Source organism: Anguilla anguilla, chromosome 11 (genome assembly GCF_013347855.1).
Source record: "Anguilla anguilla isolate fAngAng1 chromosome 11, fAngAng1.pri, whole genome shotgun sequence".
Lineage (NCBI taxonomy): Eukaryota > Metazoa > Chordata > Actinopteri > Anguilliformes > Anguillidae > Anguilla > Anguilla anguilla.
In genome coordinates this window covers 32091799-32116474 of record NC_049211.1, presented here as the reverse complement: position 1 = coordinate 32116474, position 24676 = coordinate 32091799, and the positions used below count along the sequence as shown (strand labels likewise).

The following is a 24676-nucleotide window of genomic DNA, read 5'->3' as shown; positions in this document are numbered from 1 at the left end:
AATTTGGGAGTGTGTTCTTGTGTGTTGTGTGGGCATGCCTATGAGTCAGAGAGTGAGTGGATGTGTATGTGAATATTACTGACAAAAATTGATTGTGAGTAGTGTGCGTCTCCCACATACTGACTCATACACACGCACACACAATAACACAAAGACAGACATGTACACACACACACACACACACACACACACACAGTGTAATGAAGGTAGGCTGGGGTAGGGCTGACTCACAAACACCTGCAATTTTTTTTGATAGAGAGAGAGGTTAGAAGAGGAGAGGACAGAGGGTAGAAGGGGGTAATAGAGGAGGAGAGGAATAGCACTGTTCTTAGCCCTGATATTAATTATTAACAACATGATATTAATCACTTAATTAGACATGCTATTCTGGGTGTGAACACTATAATAAAATTACCAATGAATTTCATATTTATCAAACCTTTTGTGCATCTTAAAGCAATGTAAATAAAAATGCCATGCTGTGATGCTTTAACCCGTGAATATTAAAATATTTTGTTCATTTGGAAGCATCACTGTGGGGATAACTCATATTGCGGGATTGTGGGAAGGACACACATATACACACACACACACGCACGCACACACACACGCACACATACATACACACACACACACACACACACACACACACACACGTAGTCCCTCTAACACAGCTCTCAATACATATTTGTCTAGACCTGTGAGTTATCAATAGCCCACAAGATAGTTTCACTTAGCTTTTTTATTACAGCTTGTTATATGACTTACCTGCAACCCAGTCTATCTCCTTCATTCTCTGTTACCATGGGAATGTTTTACAGTGCTGTATTCTCGCCCAATGTGGGTCGAGCACGGTCAACCCAGCAGGTCTTTCATAAGAAATTCATCAGCCACAGCGCGTCGTATTTAAGAATACACATCGCCGACTGGAACAGCTTGATTCTATAGAGCTTCCACCAGCTGCTAACATCTGATCGGTCCAATGAGACAGACTCAAAAGGGGCAGAAGAACATGAATCCCACATTGGATATAAAAAAAAACCACAAACAATTTAGAGAGTGAGAAAGGAATGTAAAGAGCGAGAGAAAAGCAGGGAGATAAAAAGGAAGGCAGGCTGCACCGCATGAGAAGCTTTCAGAGGGACGCTTCCAGCAGATGCCTGCTGAAAAGGCTTTTTGAGGACCCTGGAGGGGGCAGTGTCTGCTTTAAAGGGTTTCAATTTGGGTCGAGCAGGTGCACTTACAGGGGGCGACTGCGCCCACACAGTCAGGTTTAAAGATCACTCAGGAGATTTAAACCTACCTGAGCACCTGGGGCTCAGAGGAGAGAACAGACACACACAGACACGCGCACACGCACGCACGCACGCACGCACAAACACACACACGCACACATATGCACGTGCACACACACACACACACACACACACATACATGCACACACACACATGCGCACACACACAGACACACGCACACAACCGCACGCACACACACACACTCATGTACACATACACACACACGCACGCACTCACGCACTGTCCCATACACACACGCACACACACACACACGCACGCACGCACAAACACACACACGCACACATATGCACGTGCACACACACACACACACACACATACATGTGCACACACGCGCACACACACAGACACACAAACACACACACGCACACAACCGCACGCACACACACACACTCATGTATACATACACACACACACACGCACTGTTCCATACACACACGCACACACACACACTCGCACACACACACGCACGTGCACACACATACACACATGCACACGCACTCAAACGTACATACACACACACATACACATACATTCATGCACACATGCAAATAGTTGACTGGTATGCTTTGCAGTGATTGGCCAGCCTCGGGGAGGCTCTTGATTGCCAAAAGGAGGGGAGATTCTACAGAAATGACAGAAGATGCCTAGGACAGGTCCTGCTGGGTCAGGCCCTGCTGGGTCAGGTCCCGCTGGGTTGCTGCAGACATGAGCAGCAGCACATTGCTTTGGATTCCCTCCCTCAACACTGCCAAACACGCGCATCCTAAAGACCCACCCCAAACCCAGAGGGGGAGAGACCCAAGACCCTCCTCCTGCCCCCAGCACAACTCACCATCAAACTCAGCGGGTCCCACCCCCACAATGATGATGGACATGGGCAGGGAGGCGGCCTGTGGAGAGACACACAAACACACATGTACATATACACACACAAACAAACACACACACACACACACACACACACACACACACACACACACACACACACACACATACACACATGCATGCACGTATATACATACACACACACACACACACACACAAACACATAGACACACACACACACACACACACACATATCAAGCATAAAAATGTAACCATTTTACATTTTGGAGATACAATGATTAACTGTAATGGTAGACCCCACCCCACCCCAAAGAGCATCACTGATGGTCCCACCCACATTAACGACAGCCTCCTTGGTCTGCACCATGTCGGAGATGACCCCGTCTGTGATCATGAGAAGGACAAAGTACTGTGAGCCATCTGTCACGTCTGCAGCCGACCTGGGGAGAAGAGAACACACAGCCAATCAGGGCCCTCAACATTGAAGACAACAGAACACACAGCCAATCAGGGCCCTCAACACTGAGGAGTATGGCGCATGCAGCTAATCAAGGCCCTCAACACTGAGGACAACAGAACACACAGCCAATCGGGGCCCTCAACATTGAGGAGTATGGCGCACGCAGCTAATCAGGGCCCTCAGCATTGAGGACAACAGAACACACAGCCAATCAGGGTCATCAACACTGAGTAGTATGATGCACAAACAACAAAAGCTCTCAACACTAAAGAGTACAGAAAACACAGGCAATCAGAGGCCATGCCACCCCCAACACTGAGAAGAGCTCAAGAATCTACTGTAGCACTGTGACGGGTCTTGAAAGATCTCAGCTTCAACTCTTTGACCGGGTGAACTATTCTATGCCTGAACAACTCAAAATGTGAAAGAATACTTGTATCATTACGTATTGTGACTGGAATATTTTCTGTAATCCACTTTAAAATGTAGAAGCATGTAGTGCACTTCCATGCTACCAGATGAAAGGGCGTCGCAGAGGAACAGCAAGCCAACACTAAAGCAGCAGAAAAAAATCATGGGGGGGAGAATGCAGTGGGTGAAAAAGCCAGGCATATTATTAGAACTCCCACACAGTCAGCCACAAAATGCGGCTGAAAATTATTCATTACGAGGCAGGACTAGATCCTGTAAAATGGGTAACCTTTCCCCAAATGTCACGGCGGGCTTGGGAAAATCACTTCATCTCTTTGAAATTACGACCAAAGCCGCACACGACCGGCGATCAGCAGAATGAAGCGAACGGCCATTTCGGTTCTAATGCTTGTTCTCGTGGCTTAATTTATCTAGATAGAAACATAAATGGCGGCTAATGTCTGATGTGACGTGTTGACGGTGCATCGTACTGCTGTGCTAAATGAGCTCTGCCTCTGACCAACTCAGTAACTTGTGAGTACTCAATAAAAGTGCTGTCCTGTTTGGGTGATGAACCGTCCATCAGAGAGGGAGCCCTCTCTTTTTGAGAAGAAGCTGAAATAGGTCCTGAACTCTCAAACTGAGCATTTGACACCATTTAGCAGGGTGCAGAGCCCCATTATAATCTATATTCACAGCCCCATTTTAGTCTATACTCATACCCATGATGTATTCTACTTGAATCTATACTCACACACAAGCTCTAATATATATATATATATATATATATATATTCACCAATGCTATAGCCCACTCTATACTCACACTCAAGTCAATATTTAGACTCTAAAGTCTATATTCACTCACACACACCATACTCTATACTCAAATTTTACTCTAATACTCAGTATCTACTGTACTGGCATCCTGCATTTTATTCTGGTCTATATTCACACTCTAGTCAATAAGACAATATCCCCACACACCATAATCTACTCTTATACACAATTTTTTAGACATAGAAACATTTTGGGTTAAAGAGTTTTAGCTATTGCATTACACTATAACCTCTAACCACTGTGGTCTTATCCACAGTGACATGCTAAACTGGAAACCATCAGTGTCAGTTTCAAGAATACAGAAGTGTAATATCACCAAGAAGGCACAGAGGCCCATTTATAATGGCTATTTGTAATGTTAGCCAGACAAACAACAATTTGTGCTTCAACAAAAAAGTAAATAGATAATATTTATCCCTATAACATTCATATCCCTAAAGGAAATCCAAGATACACAATGGATGTACTGTATCTGTTCAGTCTGGGCTGGAAGATGGGCAGGGCTTCTGCTGTTCTGACTGCAGGGGAAAGCTAATTTCATCATCATCGAGACACAAACGGAGAGGGAAAAACAGTTGAGTAAATAGCTCTTAAGCTATGTTGTCACTACTCATTTTATATACTCGCTCTATGATCTATACTTATATTCTGCAGACCAAATCTAAACACACTCTGATCACACACCCCTGTAATCAAAGCCAGTGTGAAATCTCTCCAGTCTGGTGAAAAGGTTTCTTTTTCAGAGATAACATTTTTATATAGTTATACAGTAAAAGACTTACAGAAAAAAACCAGGCTCAACCCTGGAGCAAAAGAGACCCATCTGAGACTGAAGATAAGCACCTGCTCGACAAGAATCTATTTCTCTACATAATGTGCTGCTCTCCACTTTTCCACTGCTCTGTTACCATCGCCATTCTTCACATGTACAAGTCCACCGATAATAAAGTCTTCACGGAAGGCACCTCTCTTGTCAGCCTTATACAGCTGAAGATATCATAATAATGACTGCAGTCCTTGCTGGGCTGTTCTGTGTTGGATTTGATGAAGGCGTTTGGACAAAACTGTCAATCATTTTGCGAGCGGGATCCGCAAAGGTTACGGAGAAGGCGAAGCGGGCTGACAATTTACGATCCTGACTTTACCTGCGCAACAGGGTCAAGGTGCGTTCAAATTGGTTATATCGTGGTCACGTGACTCGCGGCGACAGCTCTAAATCTCGGCTCAACGTGAGCCGTATTCCCCGGGTGAAGACATCTGTCATCGACACCCCCCCTAGCTCGGGATCTGGGTGATGATTGACTGGCCTTTTGCTCTCCTGTCTTCAGGAGTCCTCCAGAGCAGGCCGACTTGCCGAGCCCAGATGGAGCTGGCTGCTCTGTATCAGACCTTCTGCAGCACTCGCTTGTTAAAATCTGCAGGCTTGTGAATCCTCTGTCTTTGGCGATAGCTCGGACCTGCTCCACTGCGGTGGCTGGTTGGAACTGACACGCGTGTGCAAAGCTCCAAAGTGCTCGGACAGATCCAGCCACATTATGGAATCACACAGCGTAACTCACAAAAAAGGCAAAACAAATAACACACATGCATATTATAATTTTTCATCCAGTACTGATCATCCAGTGACGTTTAAAAATAGCCATTTTGAGTAATGTTCAGTACAATGGAATCTTTTACTACCGCCAAGTATGATCGCCTAAAAATTTGTGAATGCAATTCACTTGTTGAGATTTTTATGGATTCTCAAAAATCTGGCCTACTTTAACAAATGCAAGGATCAAGCCTGGGATTGCTTTCAAACCCATACTACAATCGTAAGGTCTACAAACCCCTCTGAGTGATACCAGCTGGCTCTAACACAATATAATCCATGGATTTAGACTATTTTCATGAGATTGTTTTGAGATTCTTTTCTGACAAATATGGCAAATATTTAGATTCACCACTCGCTTACTCGCTACAGCCTGCAGACCAAAAGACCACACCTAAATCCAGTCCTCAAGGAACATCTGATGAAGTTTTACAGCGCAAGCCATGGGAAAAAAGACAGAAAGGAGGCATCAATTTTCAAAGGTAAATAAAAAAACATAGGATATAGACTATGGACATAGACTAAAACAAGCCAAGCTACATCCTAGCATAATAAGAACTGTAAGTAACTTTGTTCTTAAAACTATTAAACACTAATACTCGTTCCAAGCCAAGCCCAACCCAAACTACACCAATGTATTTCCTCACCCCCCCCCCCCCCCCCCCCCCCCCCACAACGGGAGATGAATGGGTTACAGATAACTGTTCTGACATTGCTACTTCGCTACAGAGGCTTGGCTTTCCCGTGATCACCCTGGGGCACTCTACCAAACAGATGGCTAAACATATTACTCAAAATTTCACACTGACTGCCGGGGTGGTGGCATTTCAATTCACATCAGGAAGAGTTCCCTCTTGACAGCTCACTAAAACTCCAGCAGACTTGGAGTGTGTTTGGGTTTGGGCAAGACTATCTGCCCCAAACCCTATTTGCTCCAGGCGTACGTGCTGTCTGTCTACCTACTCCAGGACCATATCCAAACAGCAACTGTTCTGAAAAGAACTGAACACCCCAACAGCAGCACTGTGCTCATGAGAGACTTGGACAGGTTTGATTCAAAACCTCTGTGTGTCTTACACAGGTGCTTAAGCACAACACCAGCGGCGATCTAATCATTACTGACATGGACCAATATTATACTCCATCCTAGTTCCTATGCCTAATAGAGCCGAGTGGTCATAATTCAGTATTATGGATACCCAAAGCTCTCAGGAAATAAAAAACAAAATGTACCACAACCAAAAACCGACAGATGAGACACAAATATGGCCCAGTTCAGAAAATACACCGCTACTCACCCAAGGAGTGAGGTCCACGAGGCACCTGACACAGTTACTAAGAATAATGCCTTCTACCAGACATTCAGCACTGCCTGTGATCACTACCTCCCACTGGTGACCATCAAAAACACCTCACAGAAAAACCTAGGATAACCTCTGACACTAAACATCTTATCGCTCAATGGCAGAAGGCATACCAAAAAGGCAGGAGAAACATCCTTGACTCTGTCAGAACAGACAGTGAACTCAGAAATGTGCCTGCTGGATCATTATTGGCAGGCCATTTCCAGCTACCAGGATGCACTCCAAACACTCTCACCACCCAGCACCCACCCTCAATGAGAGGAGAAACAAATTGTGTACTGCAGCAACTCGGCCTTGTGATATCTGGTCTCCCCTTCAGGAACTGACTACTCCCCACCAGAGGTAAAATATCCAATTGGCAAACCAGACAGAATACCCAATTCCAGAGCCCCAAGCAACAAACTGAGAGATGTAGAAAGTCTCCCATCCCATTCCAAGGATTTCAAATGCAAAGACATAACAATGTGCCTTTAATAAAGTTTTCTAAACTAGTTTTTCGGTATTCTTTTGGTACACTTTTTACCCTTATGAGGATACTGTACTGTAAATGCTCGTGAATTTCAGTTCTCTTATGAAAAACTGCATTAAAAAAGTGAGTATTAATACAACTTGAAAAATGAATCATTTGCATTTTGTCTTGCTTGATGCAAACAAAAAAAGGTGATGTACTGAGAGCAATGCATTTATCTCCCAGAGGAAAATAGTTAGAACTTACACACCACTAATTGATGTTTTTGAATGACACAAATGTTCAAGATGTGGAATATTTTCAGCTTTGGTCATAGAGTTCACATTCCATGTCTATTTAAAATTACTGAAAGGCGTGAGCATTAATCTGAACACAGTGAAAATTAATTCATGGTCATTTTATGAACTCCACTGCCATCAATGTTCATCAATTAAAATCAAGGACCAGTGCTAGAGCTCTTATGAGTGGCAAACGTAAATTATATAATGACAAATTCTAAGAAATCTAATAGAAGTTTGTTGCCCCTCATTCATATTTGAAGGGCCACATACATATTTTACTGTTTTTAAAAAGTTTATCTGAGTCTTTATGAAATCTTAAGGAGTCATCCATTACTTCTTGTTTCCTGAGGTATAAATATGAGATGACACACATGCCAAGCTTCCTTGGTCATCCATCAATATGGAGAAAGTCAGAGAATAAAGAAATTAAAAGAGACTAAAGTTTTTACCTTCAGAAATTAAGTAATGAAGATTAAAGCAGCCACTATTATGGCAATGATTAAGAAATTTCAAACAACAAGCTGTGATTAACCTGCCAAGAATAGACACAAAGTCTTGTTTTGTTCCAATGCACAGCGAAGACGATGGTTCGGGAGGCAAAAAAGGATCACATTTGGAGAATTGCAGTAGTCACATCTTGGGGTCTGGAGGGCTCCGTATTTACACGACAACTTGGACAAATGCTTCATTCTGATTGGCTCACAGTGACAGTAAAAATAGGAATCAAAAAAGTTACACAGTAATATGCGTACTGGCGGTATAAACAAGGATCAGTGTTACTTTGCCGGAACTAAGGCGCTTTCAAATCCTACAACAAAGGGACAGGGAGGCTCATCCGTCGCTCTGCGACGCAAATCACATTTCAAGGCCACGGATCACAAAGCCTGCTCGGGGACTTGCGGTAGCAGCAGGATTCGTTTGCCCGACTTACGCCAAATGATCGCAAACGCGGCACAAACTCCCGCAACTTCAGCCAGTTCCCACAGTTCATCTGCGGAATCATCTGGAAGCCTGTCAGCTGACCACCCCAGGAGTGTGTATTGTATTATGAGAGCTGGAAGGCGTTTGTTTAATTGCTTGTGAGCGAGTGTGTAGTTTTGTTTCCGGTGAACTTCACTTCACTCAGGGGGCCGCTCCCTGTGAGGTCATCACTCCGCACTCGGCAGAGGGGGAGGGAGGCTGGGTTGAATGAGGGGAAGACAGGCGGGTTCTCCTCCTGTGACTCCCCGCAGGTGAAGGAGTGACGGCTCCCGCCCGTTCTTACTCCCCCTCACCCACTGTGCAAGGAGGATGAAGAAGAACAGGCACGCCAGGACGCGAGCGTGGGCAGCGGAGAGAGAGCGGCAGGGGCTCTGTTCTGCTCTGCTCTCAAGGCCAAGAGGAACCCCGCACCCCCCCCGCCCACCGCCACGCCTCACGCCGCCTGGGCTACGCAGAGCAGATTGGTCGCCTTTAACGGCGATAACCGCCGTAAACACATGTAACCGCGTCTGAAGCGGTCGGCGGCTGACTCACGTCGTCATAATCAGGGTATGCTTTCCGAAAGATGAAAATTGGATACGATCACTGTCGGAACGCTGGTAGCGAGGAGAGGCCCCCGTGATGTCGCCATGGAGATAATCATACTGAGATATTACCTACATACTCGGAGCCGGGCTTCTGTTCCCACGGCGATGACAGCAAACACGATAATCAGGCCAGAGTCCCCGCTGCAAAACTCTGTGTGTCTCGAGCATGTCACGCACGCACACACACACACACACCCACTGCGTGTATCAGAGAGTGTGTGGTCCTCGTTTAAGATGAATATTAAAGAGGTGCAGGGCAGAGGGGACGCCCTCGGACCAGGGAGAGGGTTGACAATTGGCAGCTCAGGGGGTAAATCTGTCAGGGACACACACACCTTCACATCCAGGGAGTGAGCATGTGTGTGCATGCTTGTGGGTGTGTATGCGTGTGTGTGTGTGTGTGTGTGTGTGCCTGCATTTGTATGTGTGTGTATGCACGTGCTTGTGTCACTGCGTGTCTGCGCACATGAATCTGCGCGCTTGTGTTTGCAATTGTACGTGTGCGAGTATGAATGTGTGCGTGTGCGTGTGTGTCTGTGTGTGTGTGTACATCTGTTCATATACTTTTCTAACTGAATTTCATCACTTCACTGGAAAATCCTATTTACTTTTCAAGCATCCTTTTCAAATCTTCAAGCATTTACTTAAATCCCATAAATATGTTATTAAATAAAAGGTGAAATGTCTGTGCGTCAGTCAGTGTATGACATATGGATATAAAATAGGCCCCTGATGCATAAATAATGGCTCTGAGCACCAGTCCAGTTTGCTTACCTTGCCACCTGGTTGATGACGGGAGCAAAGTTGGTTGGGCCGTACAGCTGAACGGTTCTAAGGCTTTGGAAGTAGGCCTCCAGGACCCCTTCGATTGCCACACAGTTTGGGTTTTCGCTGTCCATATTCTGGAAAAAGGAAGAAAGGGGTCATGTTAAAATAAGGCCTCCAGGATCAATGAATAATTAATTAACAATTAATTAATCACCAAATCAAAATACACCTGCTTCTATGTTAATTTTGTTTGTTAGAGATTTACTATTTGTAACAAGCAACCAAGCAAAGGAAAATACGAATAGAGTCCTGCCTCATATAGTTTTTGAGATAATTTACATGAGTGTACCAAGGGGGCGTTAGACAGCAAGCCCTGCCCTGATTGGCAGGGTCTGGCAGCACTGTTAACAGATGTCTCTGATACCAGACTGCACCGGTAGACCATGCAGATATAATTATTTACAGTATCATTGCTATCTCAGGCCACACGTTTCTTCAACTATAATAATAATAATAATAAACATAACAAGCGGTAATTACCGTGGTCCAAGCAGCATGCATCAATTATGAATATATAAGGCTTAAGAATACATATTGGATAAATGGTGCAAAGATTTCCAGTCCCTGTCCTAAAATTGGACATGGTTGTACCCAGCTTAGAGGTCAACAAACATACAGGTAACTGAAAACTGATTGGCTAATGGCAGCCATATTTTTTTCCAATATGACCTTTATGATTGTACATCCAATGGGAGACCGACATAAAGACAAAGCCTGCTAAGTTTAAACTTGAGTGGTCAAACAATTGAGGAGTTAGAGGAGTTTTAAAGTATTTTTCTATTGGCACAAGGCCAACAAAATTACCAGCTGCAGAGGCAATTATTGCATATGCATGCCAAGTTTTGCGATGATAGGACAAAGCACTCACCAGTGACAGATGTTCTAGAAAAAATGGCCATGCCCACAAAAATTGATAAGCATATGGCGGTCATACTGTTAAACATTTTTCGATAATTATTCAATTACAGACTCCACAGATTCTTTCATAAGTTGGACCTAAAATGCCTAAATTAAAAATAAATAAATGCAAGAAAAATAGAAAAATAAGTGAATGTATACAGAAAAAATAAATAAATAGATACAATCTGACATAACATTGAACCAGCACAGTGATACGATCTTAACAGCAAAACAAAAAGCCCACTACAGCAGTGCTATCTTTGCCAACAGCTACCAGAGGTACTCCTGCAGGACGAATAAGCAGATAGGTGGAATTATCAGAAATGTAAGGCTGATAATTCGAGGGGGAAGTCCAAACAATGACAAAGTCAGCCAGACAGCATTCATAAAATAATTATCAGGAGTTAATTAAAAGCATCCATGCATGGTGGAGTTTTAGCTTTGTCATGCTAAGGTGGCTTTTAATTGGCAAAGCTGATTAAATTATGGTTGAGGTCCCAGTAAAGCAAAACCAAAAATGGCATGCACAACCATGTACTGTACATGTGTGGACTTTTTGGAAAATATATTGATAAATATATTTCAGTGCAACATATTCTTTTTAATATTGCAATATCTGAAAGGGAAAATAATTTGTATATTTGTTTGTATAGATTATCTTGATAATATGCTCTATTTTATTTAATTATATCACAGTATATTTCACTTCTGCAAGAAAAGCCCTGTTTTATATTCTATATTCCTCCAGCAGGTGGGCTCTGATTGGGCAGAAGGAGACCGAACTGGGAGTGAGGGGCTGCTCTCATAGGCTGCAATAATCCAGGAAGCCTGTCCAATCATTTCTACGAAGAAATTGCCAGCAAGCTGTTGCCATTGGTTGATCCTGAAAACAAGAACAATAGAGATAACTAAAGCCCTTAGGGAATGTGTTTGACCAAGTGATCAAATGACCAAGTCCAATGGTCAAGAGGTGGCAGCATGTCCAAAAGACAGCTTGCAGTTAATTTTATGATTTGTGGTCGCAAGCACCCCATTGAAAATGACGCCTGTGAGAATGACCCCTAAGAGGCGTGTCCATAGACCAAGATTGGCACGGTCTCTGGTCACTATAGGACGTGAGTGAGAGGGCAGCTAGGATTAGTCTGAAGGCCATCGCTATCAGTACGTGCTACAGGCAGATTGCCTTCCATCGAATCGGCTGTGTTCTGCAACGTTTCAGCCAATGATTGCCCTGCGTTTGATGCTCCTGTTTTCTGAACACGCTTCAAGAACGTTTCTGCTTACATGCACACTTTAGCATGGGCTTGTACATAGCCTGTTTTTGTTAATAAAGCGTGCATGTGTGTATCTGTGTGTGTGTGTGTGTGTGTGTGTGTGTGTGTATCTGTGTGTGTGTGTCTGTGTGTGTGTGTCTGTGTGTGTATGTGCATGTGCGCCCGTGTGTGTACTCATTTAAATATCCTCCTCGCTTTGAAGTCAAAGAATAAGTACCTAAACTCTTACTACCACAGTGGTGTTTATCTGAAAAATGTATGATCAAAATGCAAAGGCTCACCCATTAGCCCTTTGTAGTGTTAATTGGCCGACTTTCCCTTTGAAAGCGAATAAATACGGCTCCATGATCACCCGAGCATGTTGCAAGCTCATCTGAAGACCTTCTCCTTCCTATTTTTTTTCCTCATCACCAATTTGCGGCGGTTCCCAGAAGACACACTCCGCGCATGTATTCATGAATTCCCTTCCTCCTGACCGGCTGTCTGACTTGTGAGACTGGGGTTCAGCTGGCAGTAGGGAAGGGTCCCAGGCCACACGAGGAGTCGAGCTAATTGGAGGAGCTGAAAACCCTCGGATGAGGGAAAACTCATCTTTTTTAATCAGATTCCTGTTTTCCCGTCACTGTCGCCACGGTGAGGGTATCAGAAAAGGAGATAACGGACGCTTTGAGCCAGTGGTCGGACCCCCCCCCCCCCCCCCACCTCCTCCCCAATCCCAGTTCAGTATTTGGTCTTTAAACCTGCCCTCTGACCCTTCCAGAGAGAGTCTATTTCAGGCAAGCCTCATTTTAAATTTCTATCTGTTGCCAGCAAACCAACCACCTCTGCCTCTCTCTCAGATGGTGCTTTCAAAAACCCCACTCCAGACCCTTTGAACATGAACAGTCACTCACTCAGTTCTGTATTTATTCACTCCGTTTCAACCCTTCCCGTCACTGATGTTGAGAGGTGAGGGAATCACACCTCACACAATCACCCTCTCTCTGTCTCTCTCCCACCTCCCCCTCAGTAATACATACCAAACCTTATGATGCCCTGAAATGGAGGGGGTTATATATAAAAAGTGCTGTAATTTCTACATGGTGAAACAAAAATGTATAAAAAAATACCCATTAATAAAAGCTTAGACTCTGCACTTTGACCGCATGTGATTTGTTTGATTACAAATCAAAAATTTTGGAGTGCAAAGCAAAGATATCACGAAAAAAAAAAGGAAATGAGTCTGTCCCAAACATTATGGAGCTCAGTTTATATTACTTAAAGGGGAGAGTGCGGCCCCGGGGAGGGGGAGACTCACCAGAGGGAAGGCGTGCGAGATCTTCCCGTCCGGAGGCAGCTTGGCGCCAAAGCCGTAGGCGGGGAAATGCTTGTCGCTGTCGTAGTCCTGGATGATCTCTCCCACGGCCTTGAGCGCCATGGCGTAGGCGTTCATCTGGTAGGGGTTCATGTAGTGCAGGGACGTTGGCTGAGAGGGGTTCCCTGAAAAATAAAATCCTCCACCGCTCAAATCCCACCGCATTTCTGCCGTAGACATGCTCTCGACCCTTAGATCACTGAGAAGGATGATTTGGATTCATTGAAAATTAGCATCTGGGTTCGGGTCTGATTCTGACAGCAATGACAGCATAACTGCCATCAGTAACAGAATCATAATCAATTATGCATATTTTAAAGCACTTTTAAAATCTCCTTGGTTTCTACACATATTGGGCCTTATTCACAAAACTTCTTACTTTTGTTTTTAAGAGAAGCTGATAGGTGACTGGTGGTGAAGACACAAATTTGAGATTCATTCATAAGCCCCATCCATTTACAAAAATAAATCATTAGAGAATTGCCTCAGGGTACAGAAAAGTGTGGAACAGGGATAGGACGATAATCAATATAACTATATATCCCGGTAATAAAACATTAATGGTTATTTAGACATCTTAGATTTATATCACTGTCATTACCTAAATAACTGGCTTCTACATTTTAGCAGTGTGTCAACTATTTATAAAACTTAAGAAGAGTAATAACCGGCGAGAATTATGAAGATAATATCGTATACCATGAAAATGTAGGCCAAGATAATCATACTATGGCATTTTAATATCGACACATGTCTAGAGCGACACGTTTCTTCCCCACATTGTACATAACATTAAAACAAGATTTTCATGGTAGCACTCTGTGTACACTCATAGCTGACTGTCAAATGGCACTATTTGAACTATTTAGCATTTATTTCATACACAGATACATACTAACATTAATACATTGAATGAATATGATGCATTGTATTCAATCAAAATTTGTACTTATTTTGACACACGTACATGCAAGCATAACACTGTTTTCTTCAAAGCTCAGCTTTAGGCATTGCTGAACTAACCAAACTGTTTGGGAAGAAATTGTTTGGGACTCTCTCTCTCTCCCTCTCCCCATCTCTCCCTCTCTCTCTCCCTCTCACTGGTGTGGAATAAGTAGTGAAGGGTTTTTACACAGTGTTGTCAATGTCTTTACCTTGAGAGACCCCTCCAAACATTACTTTGAGACTGAAGGTAAAGTGCACAGCCTGTCATTGCCGTCCTCGATGAACACCTACCGTTGGATGCTGTGAAATCAATGGCCACAGTGAAGTTGAGCTGGGTCCTGTGGAGGAAGAGGAGATTGGCCATGATTACAGGAACACAAGATATTTACAGCATTTTATATGCAGGCATTCAGCAGAGATTCACGTACATAAGCACATACAAAGGTTTAGACAAAGATCAGAGTTAAGTGATAAAAATCTGTAAATTAACCTAAACCAATATTAAGGGCCATAATAAGTGCTAAACGGAGATTGGGATATAGTGCTTTTTTATTTTTATCAAAGAACATTTTAATTTTTTGTCAAAGAACAGCATGGTTTTTTTAGAAGCTTGATAAGGGGCTATTGCGTATGCTACTTCTGGGTTCATAGACCACTCTGTTGATCACTGTCTGCAAGTCTGTAATTATGAGGTGTACCTCTGAGGTTCTACTGTCCAATTCTCAGACAAAGTATTGGCAATTACTGTGCATTGCATGTGAGACATTTATAAAATGTCTTAAGTGGTGGCATTTACGTTCTTGCTTCAGTACTTTCAGAATATTTATAGATGAACTTCAATCAGTAGAGCACTCCAAATATCTCCCTATGTTATTCTCAAGAAATGAATTGTCTGAATGAGTTACTGTGCATCACATCTGATAATATTGAATTTCGTGTCCAGTAACAGGCTTGCTCCTGGTTGTAAATTGTGCCCCCTCAAATCCTATGGACAAAAGGCAGCAACAGATGGGGAGGGGCGATATCTAATGTATGTGTAATCATGTGTTGTTTGGAAAGTTCTCTCCTTCAAATTCCTTTCAAACTCCAACAAGTCAGGCTATCAGAGTTTTTTCTGGAAATTTCTCTGCCAAATATTTCTTTGAAAATAATAATCTGGGTTACTGCATAACGGATCTACTGAAAATATCAGTGTAATTGCCAAAGTGATCATCTGCATCCGGTCACTCGGCCAAATCGTCCAAATTTAAAACTCCAAAAATCAGTGCAATAGCGCGATGGGTCATCTGTAAATTTCTATCCTGAATCGTCCTTTAAAACTCCAACAATCAACTCCAAGTGCAATAGTGTAATCAGGCGACACTGAGAGCGATGACGTTGGAGACAGCTCAGCGATGAACGGCGATATGACGCTCCCCTCACCCGCCGCGGATGAAATCCACAAAGGTGTACTCCGACTCCACTTTGAAGGACAGCAGCGTGACCTGGCCACGGACAGAGAGGGGAAGGGGAAGAGGGGCATATCGGTTTATGATGATGACTGTCATTCCAACTGCAAAACAGCAGAGGAATTTGAATTCGGGCCGTACTCACCGTGCCAGAGTTTATGTACTTTTTCTTTTTTCCTTTTTTTTTAGGGTTCAAGACCTAGGTTGACACAAAACAATGATTTCATAAGCGTTTAGCTATGGATCAATAACTTGAATAATCACAGATTTATAATGAAAGTGACCAGAATGAATTGATCAGGATCCACAGTATAAATGTCACGTGTGAACAGAAGTGCGGTTTCTCTGCGGCCGTCCGGTGACCTCTGACCTCGTAGACGTTGAACTGGCTCTGCCCCCGGGACAGCTCCCTGTAGCTGGTGGTGAACTCCCCGATGAAGTCATGGCTGTCGGGCGAGAGCAGAACCAGTCACCTGACCTGCGACAGCAGGGCCTAGGCCCTGACCTGAATGACCTCTGACCTCATGTCACCCCCTACCCCACACATGGATGTACAAAAACATGCAAACACATATACACAAGTGCACATGACCACGTGTTGTGTGCACACACACTCACTCACCTGCACACAAACTCACACGCACACACACAGATGCGCACACACACACTCAACTGCGCACACACATAAACACATGGGCACGCACATGCATACATACACATATACACGCACACACATGTACGTGTGCACACACACACACACACACACACACACACACACACACACACACAAATGATTTACATATTAAGGGACAACGCTTGGCAGAGATAAAAATACTTCAGGCTTTCTTTCATCCTCAATATCCGTTCCTCTTCCACTTCTTCCCTAAGGCTGTGGAATATTGCTTCCCTGAACTCTCCTTCCTCACTTCCTTTTACCCCTTAAATATTTAACAGCACTTTCTTTAACTCTGTACAGGACACCTTGCCTTGGCTAAGAAACCAGCAAACAGGGGATACTAACCAACCAGGAACAAAAAGACAAAAATTCTACTTGATGTTATTTTCCATTGGTATTCTGGACCGTCTTTCTAAAGGCCTGCAAGTCTCATTTTACCTGCCAATCTAAATTATACAATAATGCAATAAAGCAAATACAATAAAATAACTGTGAATTTCAATTTTCTCCAATTTTTTGCCTTGCATTATGCGATTAGATCCTCATTTACTCTGGACCCTGAATACAGTCACCCTGAATAAAATAAATAAGCAAATAGAGAAATAAATGATTGAATTCTCCTCATAGAAATGTCCTCTGTATTTTCTGCCTCAAGTTCTTTTGAACCCTGTCAACCACTCTTGAATTAAAGCACTCTTCTCCCTCAACATGCTTTGATGCTGTAATTAGACATGGCGAATACTTCCTCAGGAAAAGTGTCACCACCTGGTCTGCCAGAATCCTACACATAAACACACACACACACACACACCGACACAGACAACCACAAACACACTCTATCTGGTCCTCCCATTGTGTCAATGTAATGAATCAGAGATGATATTAGACCCAACTATGCCCTTTGTGTTTGTGTTTGGAGCCATTTCAGAAATAAAGTGATGGATAGACGTTTATTTAGCTGCCGTTTAAAAATATGGCGGATTGTTACGGATGGGGCTTTGGAGAGGCAAATTTTTTCAGCACTTAGCAAAAGTTTCCAAGGCTCCTCTCTATCTCTTGCTCTCTCTCTGTCCCCTCTCTCCTTCTTTCCCTCCCTCCCTCCAAAGGACAGAGCAAAAAGAGTCCCGTAAATGAGCAGAGAAGTCCCAAAAAAATTGCTCCAAATTACCTTCCATCCCTGTCCCAATCGTACACATCCACCTTGACCGTTCTGAAAATAAAGACAAAAAAAAGAAAAGAATTGGGAACAGCAGACAGCACAGTCACCTCCCTGTTCCCAAGAGTCAAAGTTTTCAACCTATATGGCACCATTTCAGTATATTCAGAACCAACATGGACAGTTTTTGATGCTGAAAATCATCAACACAACACATTATTGCAAGTAATTCTTTATTAAGTACTGAAAACTTCATGTATGTTCTTGCGTTATCTTTGATAGTTTTTTAAGATTGGTACTTGATGATGTTCCAAAGCTTCCACTCTCATATGATTATCGAATAAATTCAATCAATCAATCTGTGAAGAGCAAAGTCTTCTGAATGGTTCGTACAAGTGAATGACTGACAGCATGCGGTAATGATGAAGCTTCTAGTTACTGTTGTCCAGCTGCTAGTTGTGTGCAGAACTTCAGACAGTAATTTTATTGAGTGACAGGTTTAGATGAAGCAGGGGTCAAGAGAAAGAGGGAAAGAGAGAAAAAGATAAAGGATGTGCACAAGTAACTAAAGGATGAATACCTGTTCTTACAGTACATTTTGAGAGTGTTCAGCTTCAAACTTTTTAACTGCCCATGGACTACAGCATTTTTATGATGCTACCATAGAAATGTAGCATGGAAGAGGGCCTACTTTGACATTACCCACACTGCTTTCTCTCCAGCGATTCCTCAGAGTAGCCATTATAAAAGCTGTGTGACCCCTAGAAGGTCATATGGTATGGGAGCCCCATAATTACATTAGAAGAACTCAGATGAGACCATTCCAAATTACTCCAGAGGACATCAAGAAGACTGACACTGGATTAATAGATAGAGCACAGTACACTGCTTACCTTTGACCCAACCCAGAGAAGCGTGATCATTAGATCAGGAAAAAATACTCATTCAATGAGAAAATTGATTGGTGAGGAAGTCATCCCAGGAAAAAAATACAAGACAGCTTTGACCAGGGCGTAAATTTTGGCCTGTAAATGCCTTGTCCAGTGGGAAATTACAGCAAAGCTCTCTTTGTGTTCCTTGCGTGTCCGTTAAGGTCTGAGTTGCAGTGACCGCCATTTTGATGGCCTCTAGCTTGGCTGACCCAGTTTGGCAGTTTGGCAGAGCAGCGTGGAATGGCGGGGACCCGTGTCCCCACGGGGGTGGTAAACCAATGTCCGAATCCCCTGTGTTAATCCCAATAACGCCAACGCTGGCCTCTTGAGAATCAGCGACCGACTGCTGGCATTATTCTGACCACAACAGAGCACTGATCCATCACCATCTCTGGAGGACCCGGAACATTAGCTGATGATAGTAGTTGTGACTCATATTACACACCATCAGAAAGACCCCTGAGCCAGAGCAGGTCTACCATGGAAGTAAAATGACTAGACCGGTTCTTGTGTTTGTGTTTTCACACACACAGCACAATAACATTGTCCAACTAGCTGATGAAAGCCATTTCTGAAACATTCCAGTGCAATGTTCTCATGCATTAATAACAGTATGAACAGTATGAAGTATTTAGCAAGTGCTGGCTGTTTTTTTTTTTTTTTTTTTACATTTATGCTTTTTTGCTCATTATGCTTAAAGATTCAACTCCCATTTTTTAACCATATTTCCCGCCACTAATGTTCTTGCTTTTAGATATTGAAATGTATCAAAAAATAGTTAACATAATTTATCCAAAATAAGTCCATTGGTCTGTATGTACAGCAGTATATTTCAGGCATTTCCATTAGGGTAGAACCCCTGCATTGTTTCAATGCAGATGTGTCATTATTCTCTGGCCACAGTTCCACTACTGACTTCTTTAATCTTTATCCCATTTAGATGAAATTTAAGACAGATATCAACTGATAAGCCACACTATATTTTGAGACCCTGACCCTGTTAAACTTCCTGTCAAAAGCAATAAAGTGGTCAATAAAGACATGGACAAGAACAGGTTATATCTGATGCATAAAAGCCTTCTAAAAGACAATGTAAAGACCAAAAATGGCTTTTGACAATTACTAAACAATCTTAAAACTCCAACTACGATGCAACTGGTGTCCGTGCGTCATTCATGTCGAACAAGATGGCTTGGTGGCGATCAGAATGGAACTCTCTGCCAGTCATGTGACCTGTTAATGCATTGCATGCGGCAGCTAGCCCCCACAAGTGGACCGCCTTACGCACCTGTCATAATCGCCATTGCAGAGCGCCCGTACGGGAATGGTGAACGGCTGCCACACAGGGTTCAGCGTGTTCTTCACCACCTCCGTTTTGTGGCAGATCGTGAACCTAGAGCGGAATAAAATACGTAAGAACTGTTGAACAATGGTAAAAAAAAAAAAATTAATTAATTAATTAATTAATATAGCTAATTGTTTAACAACTCCATCTTGTTGCAGATGGCGAAACTACAGTACAGTACTGTACATGAGAGCTTAAGGGTGTTCAACGAGGTGATCATTAACTAATGTTAGCTAACGTTTGATAAAATTGACCAACATAAATTTATTCCTGTACATTAGGAAAGATTGCTAGCATTAGCTAACAGACTGAAACAGTCAGAGGTATAAAATGGCTGCCGTAGGGGACGATGCAGAGAGGAAACTACTTCAGCAATCATCTGGCATTTAAAATTCACCTGAAAAAATGTAGTATCACCGTCCTCCCCTCGTGTCATCCACTGTGGTTTAATGAGCATCATCAACTAACAGCAACAAATCTACAGTTTGAATGGGAATGCATGGGAATGAGTTCAGTGTTCTCCTGGTTGAATGCACGTCTGGTTCACAGTACGGGTAGTAACGCCGGATGCGGAACACTCACGTTCCGTCCTCATTGCTGCGGTAGAAGACCAGGAAAGGGTCCGACTTTCCGAAGAAGTCCTTCTTATCCAGCTTGTTAGCGCACAACTGCATGGTGGCTATATCCTGTCAGGTGGGGTCGGGGCGGAGGGGGTAAGACATGATTTTTGGAGAATTTCAAGAGCAAAACCTGTAATATGAATCACTCAAAATGGTTGTGCTTCAATCAAACCACCGTCAAATTGACATGCCAGGTGCATAAAACCCCTACAGAGTAAACAAATTTCATAAAACATCAAAATAAACAATATAATTTACCATTTTATAATAATTATAATAATTTATAATTTTACAATCATTATTATAATTATAATAAGCCGCATTACTTGTGCTATTGAGGTTATACAGCCTGCTTGAGTGTACCATATAGCTCATTAACTCATCATACAGCCTCTTCATGGCCATCATTTTAAATGGCGCTAATAATTGAGTGCTTTTACCCCCCCTCCACCCCCCCCACCCCCCCCAGCACACTTTAACTCTGAATTAAATCATTACATTCTTAATTCACAAAAACACTTTAGATTTCTGCAATCACAAACATGCATTTCCAAAATTGCATTTCTGAGCCTTCCCAAACTGGCAGATGGATGGAGCAGCAACGGAAAAGGGCTGCAGGTGCGATTAGTCATTCCAAATTTGTAGAGAAAAACAAAAAAAAACATGTTTTAAATATTCAAACATAGCACTGACTCCCTCTCAAGCTCTGAATGCGCCAGAAAAATGCAGAGACCCAGAAAACCCGCAAGACTGAATCCCCAGAGGAGAAAAATAAAATAATGAACACGTCCAAGGTTTAGCATGAATACATTTCCCTCCAGAACATAAAACAACAGTCCACCAAGCGCTGAAAGGCCCGGCTTCTGTGCTGTGAGTAAATTCAAATGACTTAAAATTACCTTCCCTGGTGGCAAAATGTGCGTGTAACAGTCATTACCTATGAAGTGTGAAGCTCATAAGAGACTGAAAGAAGAATCGTTTGGCCTCTGCTGCCGACTCCAGATTTCGGTGAAGGATCTAGGAGCGTTCGAGCAATGAGCGGGTCGTGTTTGAGTTCTGTAAAGCGGGATGCGTGTCTCACAGGGTGCTGACGAAAAACTGGATGCATCATTATTTATGTAGGCCGGGCTAGCGTAGCTACTTGACACCCCCTCTAGCTTAGACAAACAATAAATTTCAGTCAATCAAAGGAATAACTTCAGTTTGCCAGACCTTCATAATTTTACGGTGTTGATATTTCTGACAGGGTCTTCATCCACAAGGCTTATGTACTGAAACTGACCTTTTCCATGAGAGAAATGTATTCTGCTGAATATTTACGAAAGCCAAGCACCATGCCCAAGGGTGCGACTGCATTACTGCTCCTGTGGTGGTGGGACCACTGCTCATAAACCCAGGCTCCTACCTGCTGTGCCGCACTTCATAAACCCAGGAAAGCAGACTCGTGACTGACTTCTCCGCAGCAAGACGCCATCGAAAGTAAGACGTGATACAGCTGCAGGCTGTAATGATTGGCTGTGCGCATGCTACCTTTCCCCGCGTAAACAGCGAACAAACAGGCAGACTCACTGAAGCAGAAAAAACCTCATTTGCAGAGGAATCAGTGACCCCTCTGGTCTCCAGAAATTGCCCTTGGCTCATTTAGCCAATTAGCTTTGCACATGAATGCCAGTCTGCTGATAGGCTAGACTACTGTAAAAACTTTTTATATTGGAACAAACAGATGCCTTCAGCTGCCTTTCATGAGCTTGTCAAGAAATTACTGTACGCTAAAAGATCAGATGGCGTAAATGATCAGGCTGGTTAAATAATGAAGAGCAGAAGTCAATGTGGATCTATTCCCACCCCTGCCCTGAACCATAGGCAAATTAAGAGCTATGATGGGTTTAATGGACTATTATGGTCCTTTATGTTCTTATTTAATGGTTGAATGTGTGCAAGCCATTCCCTGTACTACTAATTATAGCCCACTGTAAGATGCAGCCGAACATATTTTGCACATATTATGGCAAGGAGAAAGTGCTATTGAAAATGGGCATGTCATTTGCCAAACTGTATTGGTAACTCAATTGGGAGGGGGGGGGGGGGGGTGGGGGCTTTCACTGCAAAACATGTTGTGGGCTGCAATGATGGTTGCCTTCCTCTTCCGGTCGGTTCTGGAACTGGTGTCACGTGTACGTATCAACATCTTATTGGAAACAACACTAAGCATGCACAATTTTGTGGTTATTCACGTAGGATCTGGTTTGGACAGTATCACTATTGCTAGTCTGCTGGCTAAAGCCTTGTAAGCTTTGTAGTTAGCTAAAGCAAATGAACTCTAGAAAGGCCTTTAGCTATGGTAGGCCTGTTGCAAAGATGAAACTGGCAGTGCTGCGTACTGACAATCTTACAAACAGAAGCGCAACCGAATCAAACTGAACAAGAACAGGGGCGTGAGAAAACAGACGCCCCTGTTATTGTTCTTTTTGCACTGACCAAATTGAAGGCTCATAAGCGAGGTTCCAGGTCACAGGCTAGGGCTAACTGAAAATGATTTAACCATGAGCAATCACATGCCCGTAACCAAAAGAGTTAATCACAGGGAGCTGGGTGAGCGAAACGCAGTCACAAGCAGAGCACACATCACGGCTCTCACAAGACTACAGCACGTGCCGAGAGGAAGATCTAACTCGTTACCCAGATCAACGGTAGATATTAGATAAGAGCAAACAAGCCAAACATCTTATCTCAGGGAGGGAAGTATTAATCAACGAGTAGGTAAAATATACCCGTGACAGATGAATGGATGAATAAAAGCTTGGGTGCAAGATTCACAGATGAAAGAAAAAAAACACATGAAAACGCAGACTCTGGAAGAAAAGCTCAAAGAGGGGAGAGCTCTGCTTTAATCTGACTGCTCAGAACTCGCGCTCCAGTCTCCTTTGAGTCTCTCCGCGTCTTTGACGCCGAGCCGCTCTGTGAGGATCCCAAACGCACAGCGCTTATCTATCCGCCTATATCTACCAGTCAGTCTATCCATCTGCCCATTCTTTCACCCATCCATCATCCATCTTTCTTGTCTGCGAGTATGCATATCTGTACCTAACGATGCACTGATTTATCAATCCACCTGTCGGTCCGCCTCCAGAGACTACGGGCGTCAGCCATAAGCTAATATGGACCTAGAGTCGTTCTCACGGGCAAATTCTGGGACACTGCTTGCTTTGCCCTAGCAAACTTTACCTGTGGAGGCTGCCTGCTCGCATGTTTGGCTGCGTCCTACTAAAGAATCACCCTTGGTGTTCAAACACCAAAGGACATTTCTTACATAGCGTTTAAGAAATGTTCTTATACTTGTGGTCTAAAGAGGGGATTTTGCTCACTCTCTAATTGTACTAGTTTTTGTCAGTGCAGCTTTTTTTTTTTTTTTTTTCTGTTTTTGGGGAGAGTTCAGAGAGTTTCCTTGTAAAAATAACATTGAACTGAATATGGTCAAGTATCTGCCCCTCTGAGTTCATTGGAAAGTAATTGATTCTGTTCTTATATAGGTCACATCTTCCTATACTATGTCCACACGCCTCCTCTATGTCAATATATCAATATCAATTCCAGTTTTGGCATTGTGCCTTCATACCCTCAGAAAACTGATTCTCAGAATCAGCAGAAATCTTTTTCTTTTGACCAACATACCACCATGGTTTAATTACAGTTTTGAACTTCATTTCATTGTTGATCCATGAGACATTTACAGAATTTATAGCAGGATGAAATGATCAGAAACAACCCCACAGCTTCAAAACATGGACATACTGCACAGCACAAGGCTGTCTCATGATACCAATGGTGTGAAAGGAAAAAAGAACAATACTGCCTTGAAATATGTTCTTGTGGCTTTTCTACCAGGCATCAGCAACACCTTCTTTCCCAAAAAGAACAGAATGCATGTTGATACACAGTGGTTTCCTGTACAACAAGACAATAAGATGGAGGCCGGTACTCACCCTACAGTTACTTAGCTCTTCTGCGGTGAAGATAATAAGACCACATTTCTTCCCTGGGATCCCTCTGGGG

General features: G+C 43.1%; 1 protein-coding gene across 3 annotated transcripts in view; it reads right to left on the bottom strand.

Moving 5' to 3' along the window:
• The window catches only part of LOC118208432 (copine-9-like), a 105657-nt gene that overhangs the window by 5752 nt on the left and 75229 nt on the right, over window positions 1-24676 (bottom strand). For all 3 annotated transcript variants that reach the window (XM_035383099.1, XM_035383098.1, XM_035383100.1), the window contains 12 exons: window positions 24607-24670; window positions 20586-20689; window positions 19947-20051; window positions 17739-17780; window positions 16265-16340; window positions 16040-16093; window positions 15869-15930; window positions 14738-14784; window positions 13445-13626; window positions 9920-10047; window positions 2500-2602; window positions 2149-2206 (listed from right to left, as the gene is read on the bottom strand). In XM_035383099.1, the coding sequence (XP_035238990.1) occupies window positions 2149-2206; window positions 2500-2602; window positions 9920-10047; window positions 13445-13626; window positions 14738-14784; window positions 15869-15930; window positions 16040-16093; window positions 16265-16340; window positions 17739-17780; window positions 19947-20051; window positions 20586-20689; window positions 24607-24670 (1025 nt within the window). The remainder of the gene's footprint in view (window positions 1-2148; window positions 2207-2499; window positions 2603-9919; window positions 10048-13444; window positions 13627-14737; window positions 14785-15868; window positions 15931-16039; window positions 16094-16264; window positions 16341-17738; window positions 17781-19946; window positions 20052-20585; window positions 20690-24606; window positions 24671-24676) is intronic.